This window comes from Octopus sinensis, linkage group LG6, assembly GCF_006345805.1.
Source record: "Octopus sinensis linkage group LG6, ASM634580v1, whole genome shotgun sequence".
NCBI classification, from domain to species: Eukaryota; Metazoa; Mollusca; class Cephalopoda; order Octopoda; family Octopodidae; genus Octopus; species Octopus sinensis.
In genome coordinates, this window is record NC_043002.1 from 106,160,273 (window position 1) to 106,178,571 (window position 18,299).

At 37.0% G+C, this 18,299-nt stretch overlaps 1 protein-coding gene across 1 annotated transcript in view; it reads left to right on the plus strand.

The window, feature by feature from the left end:
* LOC115212906 (RNA-binding protein Musashi homolog 2) overlaps positions 1-13,563 on the plus strand; it is a 217,096-nt gene extending 203,533 nt beyond the window's left edge. The window contains exons 11-13 of the mRNA XM_029781723.2: positions 9,786-9,973; positions 10,967-11,055; positions 13,369-13,563. Coding sequence (XP_029637583.1) covers positions 9,786-9,973; positions 10,967-11,008 — 230 coding nt within the window. The 3' untranslated portion in view covers positions 11,009-11,055; positions 13,369-13,563. The remainder of the gene's footprint in view (positions 1-9,785; positions 9,974-10,966; positions 11,056-13,368) is intronic.
* Positions 13,564-18,299: the final 4,736 nt, after the last annotated feature.

The window sequence follows — 18,299 nt, forward strand, 5'->3', positions numbered from 1 at the left end:
CTAATGCATCATCAAGGATGCAACAGCTTGAGAGAGGAAGAGAGTAGCGCCACCACTAGGCTGGTATTCATTTTCAAGTTGGGCAACTGGAGAGATGTGAAATGGAATGCCTTGCTGAATGACACAATACACCAGCCTGACCAGAATTCAGATCCTTAGCCCTGGGATCAGTGAGTCAGCCACTTGGCCACCATCCAGAGGCATCTTTATCCTTTGCTGTTTACTTGTTTTAGTCATTAGACTGCAGCCATGCTGGAGCAATGCCTTGAAAAATCTTTAGTCGAATAAATCACCCTCGGTACTTTTTTCTTTTAAGCTTGGTAATTATTCTATCAATCTCTTTTGCCAAACTGCTAAGTTACAGGGATGTAAACACAACAACACCAGTTGTCAAACAGTGGTAGGGGACAAACACAGACAAGAGACACACACATTGTAGTGTGCTGTATACAATAAGTCCATTATATAATATATGCGCATATCTATGTATGTGTATATATGATGGGCTTCTTTCAGTTGCTGTCTACCAAATCCACTCAGAAAGCTTTGGTCAACCCAAGGTTATAGTAGAAGACACTTGCCCAAGCTGCCATACGGTGGGACTGAACCTGGAGCCATTTAGTTGAGAAGTAAGCTTCTTACCACTCAGCCACATTCGCACCTATATGTATGTGTGTGTGTGTGTATATATATATATATATATATAGTCATCATCATCGTTTAACGTCCACTTTCCATGCTAGCATGGGTTGGATGGTTTCACTGAGGACTGTCGAACCAGATGGTTGCACCAGGCTCCAATCTGATCTGGCAGGGTTTCTACAGCTGGATGCCCTTCCTAATGCAAACCATTCCGAGAGTGTAGTGAGTGTCTTTATGTGCCACCAGCACGAGGCCTGGGTACTGGCAACAGCCACACTCAAATGGTGTTTTTTACATGCCACCTGCACAGGAGCCAGTCCGGTATTATATATATATATGTGTATTGTATATATGCATATTGTATTGAATATATATATATACAACAAAAAATAACCATCTCATATCACCCCACATAACATGAGTAGCTCACCAGATCCCTTGTGAGAGTTCCAAATGCATAACTTCACTGAAGAGCTCTCCTGGTTAAGGCATGTAAAAAGAAGGACTGGGTCTCATAAGTCTCTCCTTTCTCTTTGAAGCTGGAAAATATTTTAGCTTCCATTTGCTTCTTGAAACAATAGAGTACTGCTGTCACATATGGTATGATAGCTTTACTGTACATGCTTGAACATTTTAGACTGAATCCAGAGAAAACCCACTCAACTGACTGACCTGAATTCACTCACAAAAACACTCCCATTTCTGACCCACAGTTGTGCTGTGTCTCCTCTCTATACCTTTTCTTTTCCTACTACAGTGAGCTCTGCTTTTTTTTAACTAGTTAGTCATGTGCTACTTCAGTTCTCAACTCTCTCCCCAGCTCTACACTCAACACTACACCCAATCCATTCTTCTCTTCAGAACTTTGGCATTCTGTTGTTCCCTACTTGCACATCTTTCCTACAGTCAATAACTTGCAACAGTTTAAGTACAACATTAGTTAGCAACATCGATCTTATCTATCTTGAAGAGCCAGTAGAAGCCCTGGGCACAGCCTCAAACTAATGTGAGAAGGAAGAAAACTCAGTGAATCCCCTTATAATGGCACAGAACCTTTCCACTTTGTTCTCACTTTAGCTACTGTGCATTTGGAACACTTGTCTTCATTACCAATTCCATAAATGTAATTAACAGAATCTGTCAACTACTTCAAGAAAACCTTCTAAGCATTTGAAAGAATATATTTGGTGCTCTTACTGCTTACCGTTCTTGTGCCTTTGTTCCATATGACATCTTTCTTCTCTGTTAGTCTGCATGATCCCCTGCATTTTTTTTCTTGTGCAACCATAGTTCCTACCTATTACTTTTCTGCATTTTTAGCATCGGATTCTACATCTGTCCTTTATAGAAGTAGAGTTTTCTTTCCTGGTTATTAAAACTCTTCTTTTTGATTTACTTTGATGTTTCTCTATTCTAGACTTTGGCTTCTATACAGTTCTATATTTAAGAGATGAGGAATTATGTACATTATTTACATTGGGAAGATTCCCTTTTCCCAATACTTGTATATAATTATGTACATTATTTACATTTGATGGATATTTGTCCTCATCTTGTTTGTTGTTAACACAGCGTTTTGGCTGATATACCCTCCAGCCTTCATCAGGTGTCTTGGGGAAATTTCGAACCTGGGTTCTCATTCCTAGGGTTTTTCATTTCTTTCTTTCGATGTTGTCATTATTATCATTCCCACAGGCATATAGCATAGTGGTTAAGAGCGTGGGCTACTAACCCCAAGATTGCAAGTTCGATTCCAGGCAGTGACCTGAATAATAATAATAACATTGAAAAATACCAGCTTCATTCCTCTCTAGTCTTCTCATATCGTCTACATTCAGAGTGCACATCTCCTACCATGTAACATTGCAGTTCATATATATCCATTATATAATCTTCCTTTCACTTGGAGAGTGGGACCTTTGGTTGCCAGAAAACTTGACCAAGATGAACATCTTAACCACACAGCCAAGACTGCCTTCAGTTGATATATAAACACAGTAAAAGCCACTAATTCTGATCACTTTAGGACAGGACATTTTAGATAACAATAATCATGTGGTAACATTAAACAAAAGAAATATGAATATGCTTAGTGTTTGAGACTCATGAATTTTGATAACATTAATCTTGATTATAATAATATGCAGCCTCCACTAAAGTACACATACACACCATTTTTTGTCTTTACAAAGGTGGCGTAGATTAGATGAGATTTCTTGATACCAAACCATTTTGTCTTGCAGTTAAGGTACTTTAGCCTATGCTTATTTGCACATTGAACTGCCAAATTGTGAGAGAGACCATCTTTATGCATGTGAAGATCTGTAGCAAAAAAATACATATATGTATACATACAAGGTGTCCCAGAAGCCACTGATGGCTTTCAATTTCTAATAACTTCCTTAACTTTACAAATAAATGCATGAAAATTTGATACAATATAAAGGACATAATGGAAATTAATATGCACAAGTCAAATTTTGCAACACCAATACATCACATGAAAAACGACCACTTAAATGGTAGCCATTTTCGTCTTTGCATGCCCGTGCTCTTTCTATAACTTACACCATTACATTCTCAAGAGTTTCAGACCCCACTTCTCTGATTTCTCTATTGATGTTCTCCTTCAGTTGCACCAGGGTCTCCGGTTTGTTGACATAAACCCACACTTTCAGGTATCCCCACAAGAACAAATCCGGGCTAGTCAAATCTGGGAAACATGAAGGCCATTCAAAGTAGACCTCACACCTGTTTCCAGCAAGATGGGCAACTGCTCATACTGCAAGAGAAACAATGCAGTTGCTACAGCAGAGCTTTGGAGAGAGAATAATCTCCCGCTACGGCAATGTCAGCTGGCCTTCACGTTCACCAGACCTGACTAACCCGGATTTTTTTTTTTTTTGTGGGGATATCTGAAAGAGAGTGTTTACGTCAACAAACCAGAGGCCTGGGTGCAACTGAAGGAGAACATCAATAGAAAAATCAGAGAAGTGGGGTCTGAAACTCTTTAGGGTGTTATGGTACAAGTTTTGTGAAGAGTACAGGTGTGCGAAGCTGAAAATAGCTGCCATTAAGCGATGTCATTTTTTTAATATGTGATGTAGTGGTGTTGCAAAGTTTGAATTGTGCATATTCATTTCCATTATGTCCTTTATATTGCATCAAAATTTCATGCATTTATTTGTAAAGTTGAGGAAGTTATAAAAAATTGAAACCCATCAGTGATTTTTGAGACATCATGTGTGTGTGTGTATATAGATATGCAACAGGCTTCTGTACAGTTTCTGCATTCAGAAAGCACTGGGCATTCTGATCTGTAGTAGAAGACACTTTTTTATATATAGGTAAAAGTGTAGGCATGGCTTTGTGGGTTGTGTGGTTAGGAAATTTTCTTTCCAACTATGTTTTGGACTCAGTCCCTCTGCAAGTATCTTCTATAGTTCTGGGTTGACCAAAATCGTGAGAAATGATTTGGTTGACAGAAGCAGAAAGAAGCCACTCATATGTATATATGTGTATGTTTGTACAAGTGAGTTGATATTTCCCTTTTGTCTTCACACGAGTACCCTCTTTGTAAACAGTGGTTTGCTGTCATTTGCTTGTAGTCCACTGTGACAGCATATCTGGGCTTTTTGATATGTTGTGCAATTTCTGTAAATGAAAGACTTAATCATACAGCATAATTTCTTTGCAGTTCTCCATGTAACCATGTCTGTGTTGTTTGATTGACCGGGAGAGTATTATCTTGCTAAGAAAAAAGTTTGGATTGGTGCCAGGAAGGGTATGCAGGCATAAAAACACTACCCCAACATACTCTTGTAGTAATTCATGCAAGCATGAAAAAGTAGACATTAAAACGATTATGATATCATGAACATAATTCAATGTACATGTTCAATGCTGGCATGGATTAGACTACATTACACACAAGCACACACACTTATATATGCTTCAGTTATATATATTGGCATTATACATTTTTCTGATAATCAGGAGTTTGTCTGACAACATAATGAACATCATGTGTTATAACAACCGATTGACACAAAACTTTAAGAAATACTTGCATAATTATTCACCTTATATTTTATTAATTTGGCTGCAGTCATTCATTGAACTACATTCAGTGTTTCTTGGATATTTTTTTTCTTTGGGAAATCATATGCCTGTTACTTAAACTCATTGACCTTTATTGGCCAAGAGGGTTCATTACTGATTCCGATAAGTCACTTTTTGATGTAAAGGGATACAATTCAATGCACTGTTTTATACATGAAAGTTCACATACCCACGCCTTTGTGGATACATATTTATAGGTACATGAATACTTTGGGATTTTCATACAATCTCCATTTCCTAAATTCTATTCAGATATTGATGCTGAAAAATGTTTGGTTAAACAGCAACCCCGAGCAGGAGCAATAGGCATCATGGATTTGTGTGTGTATATATGTGTTTATGTATGGTCACATATGCATTTTCATCTATATGTTGTTTGTGAATATGTAGTACATGTCAGCATACATACAAACACATGCATAGTTTTTATGTATATTATACATACAATCATATATATATATATATACATACATACACAATTATATATTTACATATACACATTTGCATATATATACACACAGGCACATATATATACATATATATATATATACACACATACATTCATATATATATACACACATACATTCATATATATATATATATTATATATATATATATATATACTCTTTTACTTGTTTCAGTCATTTGACTGTGGCCATGCTGGAGCACCACCTTTAGTCGAGCAAATCGACCCCAGGGCTTATTCTTTGTAAGCCTAGTACTTAGTCTATCGGTCTCTTCTGCTGAGCTGCTAAGTTATGGGAACATAAACACACCAGCATCAGTTGTGAAGCGACGTTCCAAGGACAAGCATGCACACACACATACATATACACACACACATTTATATATCATCATCATCGTTTAACATCCGCTTTCCATGGTGGCATGGGTTGCACGATTTGACTGAGGAACCAGATGGCTGCACCAGGCTCCAATCTGATTTGGCAGAATTTCTACAGCTGGATGCCCTTCCTAACGCCAACCACTCCAAGAGTGTAGTGGGTGCTTTTACCTGCTACTGGCACAAGGGCCAGTCAGGCAGTACTGGCAATGGCCATGGTCAAATGGTGCTTTTTACATGCTGCCTGCACAGGAGCCAGTCCAGCAGCTCTGGCAATGACATCGCTCGAATGATTTTTCTCGTGCCGCCGGCACAAGTGCCCGTAAGGCAACACTGGTAACGATCACGCTCAAATGGTGCTTTTTATGTGCCACTGGCATGGAAGCCAGTCAGCTCTTCTGGCCCATGATCACGCTTGGATGGTGCTCTTAGCGCTCCACTAGCATGGATGCCAGTCATCGAATTTGATTTCGATTTCACTTGCCTCAACAGATCTTCGCAAGCAGAGTTTAGTGTCCAATGAAGGAAAGGTATGCATAAGTAAGCTGCTTACACCCCTGGCATAGGACACGGGTTATACTCTCACTTGGCTTGCCAGGTCTTCTCAAGCACAGAATATTTCCAAAGGTCTCGATCACTAGTCATTGCCTCAGTGAGGCCTAATGTTCAAAGGTTGTGCTTCACCACCTCATCCCAGGTCTTCCTGGGTCTACCTCTTCCACAGGTCCCCTCAACTGCTAGGGTGTAGCACTTTTACACATAGCTATCCTCATCCATTCTCACCACATGACCATACCAGCAATATATATATATATCATCATCATCATCATCATCATCATCATTTAGCGTCCGTTTTCCATGCTAGCATGGGTTGGACGGTTCAACTGGGGTCTGGGGAGCCCGAAGGCTGCACCAGGCCAGTCAGATCTGGCAGTGTTTCTACAGCTGGATGCCCTTCCTAACGCCAACCACTCCGAGAGTGTAGTGGGTGATTTTATGTGCCACCGACACAGGTGCCAGACGAGGCTGGCGAACGGCCACGCTCGGATGGTGTTTTTATGTGCCACCGACACAGGTGCCAGACGAGGCTGGCAGACGGCCACGCTCGGATGGTGTTTTTATGTGCCACCGACACAGGTGCCAGATGAGGCTGGCGGACGGCCACGATCGGATGGTGTTTGTTACGTCCCCAAAGCACGGAGGCCAGTCTATGCGGTACTGGCTACGGCCACGTTCGGATGATTTTCTTGTGTGCCACCGGCACTGGTACCACAAAGATACAAATTCCATTGATGTTCATCTATTTTGATATATATATATATATATATACATACATTTATATATACACACACATATATATATACTCTTTTACTTGTTTCAGTACAATCTCACACACACACACACATATATATATATATATATACGACAGACTTCTTTCAGTTTCCGTCTACCAAATCCACACACAAGGCTTTGGTTGACCCGAGGCTATAGTAGAAGACGCTTGTCTAAGGTGCCATGCAGTGGGACTGAACTCATAACCATGTGGTTGGGAAGCAAGCTTCTTGCCACACAAACACACCTGTCCCTGTATATATATATATATATATATATATATATATATATATACACATATATATATATCAACTTTTACACCACTGCAGATAGAAAAACAGACGTACTGATGATTGATTACATCAATATAATAGAAGACGAAATAATAAGGGCTATAGATGAGTTGAATCTTAACTCAGCTACTAGCCCTGATGGATTTCCACCAATCCTAAAATCATGTCAGCAAGTCCTATCAAGACCACTGCAGTCTCTCTTCGTTGCAGATGGTAAACTTCCGAGCAAGTTGAAGGAAGGAAAAAATATGCCCCATCCATAAAGGAAGTAGCAGATGTCAAAAACTACAGACCTATCTCTGAGCTCACACGTCAGCAAAGTCATGGAATGAATAGTCAGAAGACAACTAATCACTTTCCTTGATGGTTTCCAAGAAGATGCAGCCTCCTGCACCAAATGTCAAGTTCTAAAAAGAATTGATGTAAAAATTATGTAGCAACACCAAATAGCAGTGCCCCAACATGGCCACAGCTTGTGAGCTCAAACTAGTTCTATTCAATTCATATATATATATATATATATATATATGCATACATTTGATTATATATGTGTATATATATATATATATATATATATACAAATATATATATATGCATACATTTGATTATTCATATGTATATGCATACATTTGATTATATATGCATATATATATATATATACACATACATACATACAGTAATCCCATGCCATATCGCGGTTCACCCATTGTGGTTTATTATTGAAGCTTCTGTCGATTCCTCTGTGGTGTTGTGTTGCATTTATAATAAAATAAATATATACAAATTATAAAAATAATATACAGTACAGTATTGCTTCTTCTTGGTGGATCTTCACCTATTGCAGGAGGTTTTGGAACACAACACCCGCGATAGTCAAGGGATTACTGGATGTGTGTAATATACACATATATATATATGTATATATACACACACACATACATACATATACACACATACATACACAGATATATAAATTTTAAATAATTTTATCAACCACACCGAGGCACATAATTCCAAACCAGTCTCCCTGGTGTGTAACATATACAGACGGTGACAACCTGCCACATCTTACTGAGGGACCAGCAGCATTTCTATCAACCCGTCCATCTCTTGATGTCTTATAATTTGCGGTTTAACACTTGTTCCATTCATTGCCATGAAAAATGGAAAACTCAGATATTAGTGGTTTGACTGGATTTGATTGAAGACCCAAATCTGAAGTTTTCAGTGAGGCCCCAATGGATTAAAACTGGACATTTATTACCTTTATTCAATGATATGTTTGTTACTAATCAAATCTCTATTTACATTTTATACCATGATATTTTCATCCATACCATGTTTCAATCAGTTTGATCTGTGGTTGTGATCAGTTATCATATTCTAGGATATCAACATTTTATACTTCAGCATTCTTTTTCACTCATGGTGTTTTGCAATATATAAAAAAAATAATATATCATTTCAATCAAACAGAAGCTAATTTCACGTAGTGGTTTCTTCTCCACATTATTCAATAGCATCCTATCCAGTGTTTTAGATATTTGCATGACCTAGAGCTTCTTGTGTAAAATTTATATCAATTTTACTAAAATAGGTAAAGACAACGAAATGATACTGGACTTTGAAATATCATCAGTCTTGTAAGTTACTCATTGATAACACAATGCCTTATTGTACCTGCTTTAAGTCTTTTGACACCAAACCGGCCTGAGACTGCCACTTGTTTTAATGCTGCAAACTTTAAAGTGTTCCAGATTAAAACTTAGCATTAAATTTAAGATTAATTTATGTTCCAAACAGCAGCTTAATAATGGGAAAGTTATCTTATTAGATTCTTCATTATTTTCAAAACTGATTGATAGAAAGACAGGGTATTTCAACAGAAATATGGTAATTAAAAGGTTTAATATTTTATTTCTAATCAAAGTTTCAACTCCTCGTGCCTCTACCCAATAGTGGTCCAATGTGGGCTCACAACAGATTAAGAACTCCTTTTCTATATGTACTTAGTAGCAAACTAGATTTGAACCAGGAACCTTTATTTCTAAATCATATTTATAATAAGCTGATATTTTAGTAGACTAATTAAACTCATCTTGTGAGAGGTGATTTTTTTTTCTCAATTTTTACTTAGATTTTGTGTTTCAATGAGTCTCATTTTAGGTTTTTGTCAGATATCGTATTCCTGGATATGTACATAGAATTCTGGATTGGATTTCAAACTAGGAACATTTCTTTCTAATCTAAGTCAGTTAATATTCTTATTCCCTAGGCCACTGGCATGTTTTCTTACTATATTACCTTTCTAAAGCTGTGAATTGGTATGGTTGTTAGGGAATCGTCATACTTTGCAGTATTTGTGCCAACTCTCTATGCTGGAATCCTACTGAATCAACTTCACCTTTCATTTTTCTGGGGTTGATATAATCAATGAACTCCACCCACCAAAACAACATTACCTCTTCATCGCAAACCTTAAAAAATGTGACATCACTGGTCATCTGTCTTGTTCTAATGGTGTTTTTTTTTTTTCTTCTCTCTTTCTGCAGTGTTAAACAGCTTTGCCCCTCCGGCAAGTTTTCCATCTGCCACCTCCCCAGCTAATGGACGTGCATTTCCAGCAGCCAACAGTCCCGGCCCTATCGAACTTTACAATTCCGGCCAAGAGAGTCTCGGCTATGTCCAAGCCACAAGCCCACAACCCTCAGGCTTTGGACCGAGCATAACAGCAAATAGAGTGAGTTAGCTGTCCTGTCTAATTTTTCTGTTTTCTGTATCTTTGTAGTCATGTATATGTAAGTACCAATTCTTAGACACTCACCTGCATGCTAGTTTAGTTGTATACCATCATTATCATCATCATTTTAGTGTCTACTTTGCCCTGTTTGCATAGGTCAGATTAGAGTATGTTGGAGCAGAACTTTTTATGGCCAGATGCCCTTCCTGTTGCCAATCCCCACCTGCTTTATCCCAGTCTATCAAACAACAAACAGCCAAAACATGCTTAAGTGGACAACTGAAAGCAAATGACATTAAAATGTATGGTTAAGACACTCACTTTCCAACCACATGGCTTCAGGTTCAGTCCTAACATGCAGCACCTTAGGCAAGTGCATTATACTACAGCCCTGGACCGACCAAAGCCTTGTGAGTGAATATGTAGAAACCCCTCATATGTATATGTATGTGTGTGAGCTTGTGTTATGTTTGTCAACTCCACCACTTCTTGACAACCAGTGTTGGTTTGTTTACATCCCTACAGCTTGTGGTTCAGCAAAAGAGACTAATAGAATGAGTACCAAACTTGGAAAATATGTTCTAGGTGCAATTTGATCTGCTAAACCTTTCAAGTCAGTGCCCCAGCATGGCTGCAGTCCAATCACTGAAACAAAAGATAACTCGTCAAGACATGTCAAGAAGCTCAGGCATGCTTTTGTTGTGGACTGCAGCATCTACCACTGCTATTCTTATTATTAGAACCACTTTGCTGTGTGTTCAAATATAAAACTGTAGACCTGCATGCATGTAGCTACATATATATATGTAGAGAATAACCACTTACAAATTCAGTTATGTGTATGTGTGTGTGTATGTGTGTGTGTGTGTGGTGTGTGTGTGTGTGTATAAATACAAGATTACCACATAAAATAAATTGCTCAATATCAATATATATATAAAGCTTATGATAAACAAATTTACAAATTAAAATGTTTTCTCTGCTCCAATCAAGGGTCCACTGATCACAGCAAGTTACCACAATGGATACCACTGATTCCCTCTAATGGCCAGCTTTTGAAAAGTAACAGACACAGTCTGAAGGTAAATGCTTTCTTTTACACCATTTGCATTCAAAAAATTTTTTATTGTTGTATTTGTGAGGTGATATATGAAAGATTAAGCATTTGTTGGCTTGTCTTATATATTGAATCATCCCATAAATAATGTGGTTTTTTTCAATTGCATGAACTGAAAGTTGGAAGGGAGCAGGATAAACTACCTGCATCAACTTGCTAGAAAAGCAGGTAGTAATTTTACCTTGTACTTATTCTTAGTGAAATTTTTGAAGAGCGCAGTTCGATTTTAAGTTATTTTTTCGAAGCTATAATGGAAGTGACAAAGGAGCATATCTGGCATATTTTGTTTTATGAGTTCAATAAATGCAACAACACAATGGAAAATGTGAGGAATATTAATGCAGTATATGGGGATCAGACGGTAAGCATAAGCTAGTGTCAACAGTTGTTGCAGAAATTCCAAGCAGTAAACTACAGTCTAGAAGATGAGCCTTGTCCTGGAAGATCTGTAGAGCTTGACGTGAACATACTGCAAATCCCGGTGGAACAAAATCCCATCATAACTGTTGAGGAACTAGCAGAGAGGCTTGAATTTGGTCATTCAACCATTCATCGACACCTACGTTCCATCGGAAAAGTCAGCAATTTGGGTCAATGGATTCCTCACAAATTTTCTGAGTCTAATCACATGCAGAGAGTGAATGTGTGCTCTTCTTTGCTGTCATGTCTCATAAAACCATTTTTGAACCGTATAGTGACTGGTGATGAAAAATGGGTTCTTTATAAAAATGTCAAGTGCCAAAGACAGTAGGTAGGGAAAGAAGAAACAGCGGCACCCCAGGCTAAAGAAAGTATTCACCAACATAAGGTGTTGTTATCTGTTTGGTGGGATATGGAAAGGTTTAGTCCACTTCAAACTTTTAAACCCAAACTAAATGATAACAAAGGAGATCTACTGTGAGCAGCTTGGATGGCTTAAGTCAGCGCTAGAAGGAAAACGACCATTTTTGGTTTCAAGACAAAAGGTATTCTTCCATCAGGATAATGTTCAGCCACATATAGTAAGGTTGACATTCCAAAGGCTGGAGCAGTTTGAATGGGAAACAATGCCCCATCTGATTATCATTTATTCTGCAGTTTTCAAAATCATTTGGATGGAAAATCATGAATTCTGTAGATGAGATCAGAACAGTACTTGAGGAGTATTTTTCATCATGGACAAGTGAATTCTGGAAGAATGGCCTTGCAAGTCTACCAGATAGATGGAAGAGCATTGTAGAAAATGAAGGAGAGTATATTTTAGATTAAAAAAGAACTTATCTTAATTTTGAAAAAGTAAGTATAAAAAACTGCATTATTTATGGGATGACCCAATAATGATACATAAATAAATGCTGTATCTAACGGACATCTCAACAACACTCTTGATGTATCTTGTACAATACTAAAAGTGGTTTGTATATCCTCTGTTTAGAAAACAAATTGTCATATTTGATATAACATGTATTCATATGTACGCACACAGGAACACTTAGACACACACACACACACACTATATATATATATATATATATATATACATGTACGTATTACCTTGTATATATACACTTTTACATATATACCATATATATATATATCAGATGTTGTTTCACATCACTGGTCACAATGCACTTTGCATTGTGTTAGCTTTTGAATAATGCCACCCACTGGCATCATTGCCCCCTGATCAGAGGGCTATTCCATCCCAGGGTCACCCATTTACAGCTGAGTGGACTGGAGCAATGTGAAATGAAATGTTTTGCACAAGGGCACAACACACCACCCAGTCTGGGGATTTAAACTTATGACCTAGTGATCATGTGTGCAACACCCTAACCACTGGGCCATGTGTTTAGCCCTATCTAAATGTGATTGATGCCGACGGCACATAAAAAGCACCATTGAGACATGGCCGATGCCAAGCCCTCCTGACTGGCTCCTGTGCTGGTGGCACATAAAAAGCACCCACTACACTCTTGGAATGGTTGTCATTAGTAAAGGCATCCAGCTGTAGAAACATTGCCAGATCAGATTGGAGGTTGGTGCAGGCATCTGGTTCGCCAGACCTCAGTAAAACTGTCCAACTCATGTCACCATGGAAAACGGACGTTAAACGATGATGATGATGATGAATATGATGATGTGCGTGTGTGTATGGTACCTCAGCATAGTTGCAATCCAGTTACTGGAATCGTTGAGAGAATGGAGGTGTTTATGTTTGAATGCATGTCTATAATCCTGGACTGAATTGATGTATATATTCTTTATTGTTTTTTTGTTTTTTCTCTTCTATTTACAGGCTGGCTTCAATATTTCTCTGGTCAAGACCTCCACAACCAAATGGTCATAACTTCAAGGTCACCCATGATGGCTTTGAAGGCCAAAGCAAAACAAAAAGCAAAAAGAAAGAAAAAAACGAAAAAAAAAACAAAGAAATAAGAAGCATTGTTGGAGGGGGGAGTGTGTGTCATTTTGTGCTCTCCTTCCCCCACCACATACACCTCTACACTATCTATTACTCTAATAATAATAATAATAATATTAATAATAATAATAATAATAATAATAATAATCATGGTGAACTAAAATCCGTCATTCTATATATGGTCGTTATGGTGGAGCTCTTGGTGATGAGTATACCATTTATGAACAGTTTGTTTCGTCACGTGTATAATAACTAATAATAATAATAATAATAATAATTATAATAATAATAATAATAATCAGCTTTTAATTTGGGGAACAGCAAAAAAATATGAAAACCACTACAAATTAACTAATTACTAATTGTGGCCAGTTATGTGTGTACATGTGCATACACACACATATACATATATAAACAGAATATATATATATATATGACAATGATGATGATATATATATATGATAATGATGATATATATATATTCTGTATTATCAGAGCATGTGTGAGGAAAGTAATAATGCTCACCCCTCACACATGTACTCATGCACATGCATCTCTTACACATGCACACATATATGTATACATATACACACGTTATATTCTTTTTTTTCTCACATTTTCACAATTTTCTGAAACTTACTGAGGATAAAATAATTTATTTCATATAAACACCTCTCTCTTTCTCTCTCTACGACATTGTCATCACCAACCATAAGAAACATCATTATCGTTATCATCATCATCAATAATGCCACTGGCAAACACTGCATCTAAGTAACCCTAACTACTGACCATCATCATCGAAAACTTACCTTGCAATCTGTAACCACCACTATAACTACTACAGTCCCTGTATTCACTGGTAGCTTCTACCTGTGTTTAAATATATTGTTACTATCTCATACCATTGGCAACCATATCCTCCACTGCCACCACTACCACTGCTCTCATCTTACTACAATCCACTAACACTACTACCACTACCTATACCACTAACACTTCTGCCACCTTCACAGTTACAAGAACATCAGCTTATACTGAACCTACAATAAATGGCAAAGAATAATAATAATAATAATAATAATGATAATAGTAAATGGCATTTTTCACAAGAGCATGGCCAGAAATTTGGGCATGGGAACAGTCAATTAAACCAAACCCACCAATCAAAACAGTTCATCTATTTAGTTAATCCCCTGAATTTTATTTTGGTTTTTTTTTAAATTTGTATTAATCTTATTTATTAATTTTTTATGGTATTATATTTTTTCTTCCCTTTTTGAAACATCGTTATTCTTTTATTGCCCATGGAAAATAAGAGGAGCTTTCATTACTTATGAAAACTGATGAGAGCTTTCATTGCCAATGAATGGTGAAGGGAACATTGCCTATAAAAATGAAGGGTGCTTTAATTACCCATATACAATGATGGAAACTTTCATTGTCCATGAAAATTGGTGTGATCTTTCATGAAAAAATGACAGGAGCATTCATGAGCTCTCTAAAAGGAAATAGATGTATTTTCATTTGTTTTTTTTTTCTCTTGTTTATATATTTTTCTTTTTCATCATCCATGAAAGATGATGACAACTTTCATTGCTTTATTTGATCATATCTTTTTTTTATTTTATTTTTTTTGTTCGAATTTTTCTTTGTTACCTGTGAAATAAGAGGTGATGCTCCTATCAGCTGCGAAGTTGAGGCATAACACTTATCCCCCATGAAACAGGGGGTGGGAGACTTTTATTACTTATGTAACTGGAGGAAGAGCTCTAATCACCTGTAAAATAAGAGGGGTACATTTTATCAGTTGTGTAATTGGAGAGGAAGGTTTCATCACCTGTCAAGAAGTGAGGGCCTCAGGTGTGACTCCCAAAATAATTTACTTGTTCAACCACTTCACTAGTTTTTACACATTCAAAAAAAAAGTCCAGGTGTCTCCCATATTCTTTACACCCATTGTACTCATGAAACTACATCTTCTGTCAGTCGACTGGCTTTTATGCAAAAATGCACATCATATCCTTTGTTTTATATTTTTTGATAGTTTCGTCTTGAGATGGTGAATCAGCAGAGTTAGTAGAGCATCAAATATAATGCCTTGTGACATTTATTTTGGCTCTGCAGACTTAGAGTTCAATTCCCACTGAGGTTAACTTTGTCTTTCATCCGTTTGGGATTGATAAAGTACCAGTCATGTGCTGGTATCAGTTCTTCGGCGAGCTGGCAGAAACGTTAGCATGCCGGGTGAAATGCGTAGCCGTATTTCGTCTCCCGTTACGTTCTGAGTTCAAATTTCGCTGAGGCTGACTTTGCCTTTCATCCTTTCGGGGTCGATAAATTAAGTACCAGTTACGCACTGGGGTCGATGTAATTGACTTAATCCGTTTGTTTGTCCCCTCTGTGTTTAGGCCCCTTGTGGGTAGTAAAGAAATAGTTATCAGTTCTTCTTCGTCTTCTTCTCTGTCTTTCTCTCTGGACTGTAGTTGTGACTCGAAGGTCCAGCCATGTCACATTTTGTTACACTGATTCAGCCAGAGAATTACATTAACAGTACTCATATCTCAATAATACTCAGCCACCCACATGTTGGAATTTCACTTGGTTAAACACCAAAATGCTCATCACCACAACTGACAGAGAATCCACCAGAGTTTGATCATGTATTTTCTGATCATATGTGAGTGTGTGTGTGTATGTGACTGTATTTATACATGTATGTCTATATGTGTGTGTGTATGTATATAGGTGTGTGTATGTGTGTGTGTGTGTATACATATGCACAATGAAATGCCCTTAATGAGATGCCACAAAGATATAAAAATATCTTTGTGACTGCAACAATCTACCCAGATATGTGTATGTGTGGGGGGTGGTTGTGAAGGTATTGGGGTTGTTTTTATTTTCTTTTTAATTCTTTTATTTTAAACATAAAAAAAAAGTCTCTTCTTTTGTTTGCATGTATATATATGCATGTATGTATTTATAGGTATGTGTGCATACACACACACACATATCCATGTGCATGTATCTGTCTACTCTAAGATGGTTCTTGAGAGAATTATTCTATCACACGCAAATTAAGTGTTTATGTATATATGTATATATATATATATATATATATATATATATATATATATACATACACACACAAACACACACAAACACTACCTTCTACTCTTTTGTGTGTTGAAACAAAATAAACACATTTAAATTTGCTTCTGCATACTCGTACATGTATGAGTTTTCCAAAATCTTCTTATTGATAAGATAACTTTTACGACTCAATGGATTAACAGGCAACTTTGTTTCATTTTTAAATGACAATTTTTTGCAAATTTTCCACAGCCAAGCAACTTCTCTTGTACCTACTCTTTACAGTCAATATTCTGTGTCTGAACAATTGGTAACCTAGCAATTGTTGTTGCTTATATATTGATCTAGCTACTTTTGTTGCTTCTTTGTTGCCATAACAATCTCTGCTGTACATACTCTGCACAGTCAATTTAACATGACTTAGCATTTATTATTGATCTAGCGAGATCAGTTGCTTCTGAATTGACTTAGTAGGTTTTGATACCCCCAGGTGGATGTAGAAACTTCTGTTGTTCCTATTCTTTACAGTCAAACTTAATGTGACTCAAAAACTCTTGGTCTAGCAACTTCAGCTGTTTCTATTCTGTAGCAGTGTATGCTCCCATGTTGATCTAGCAACTTTTGTTGCTTCTACTTTAACCTGGCAACTTGTGCTGCTGCTTCTACAATTTCTGATGCCTTCTACCTCTCACCACTCACACACCTTGTCTTTAGAAAGCAACTCATGGTTCCTTCTCTGTTTCTGTTTTTGGTTTAGCTAAGCAACTTCTGTCTTATCTTTATTGTTCTAAAGCAACTTGTATTTCAAAAATGATTTTCACTTTACCTTTTCCAAAGCAACTTCTATTTCCCTAAGGCCACTGTTATTTCCTAAAGCAAGTCTTATCTTCCTCCTCCTCCAGCATCCTCCCTCTCTTTCCCACTTCTCTCTCTTTCTCTCCACATTCTCTTCTTTCCCACAATTCTATTTTCACTGAAATAAATTCCAGTGAAATTTATTTTGTCCCTTTATATATATATATATATATATATATATATATATATATACATATATATATATGTATTATTGTTTTGTTTATTGCCTTCTTCATCCAGCACCACCACCACTATCACCATTATCATCATCACCACCATCATCATCATGTTGTTGTTGTTGATGAAATAAAAACTCAGTGATCTCTTAATTATCCAAATTTTTGCTTTATTTCATATTTTTGTTAATTTTTTTTTTTTTGGTTTTTGCATTTTATTTATTCATTGTTCATTTTTGTTTTTTGTGCTGCATGTTTTAAATTTTAATTTACCCCCTTCAACCACCACCACCTCCACCACCACCATTGGTTGGTCTGCTACAAAAAGCAACCAAACCTTCTTCAAATCATACTCATACCATTTAAAAGAGTAACACACACTGGATAATGTTATCTAATTGTACATTATTATGCCTGAGGAAAAAGTAGGGATGGTCAAGGGGATGCCTTCAATTAAATGCCTACTGGATTAGAATTTACCTGAGGCTAAGCAACAACTACTACTACTACAATCACGCTGAGAATAAGGAGTTTCTAAGTGGTTGCCAAACTAGAAGTAGCAGCTAATTCTCCCTCAAATCACTCCCAATCATCTTAAAAAGAAAAAGATGCATATAATAATATAATCTTACAAAGCTTGTAAAAAAAAAGATGAGATGGTCATGGTTGGTGTGTCTA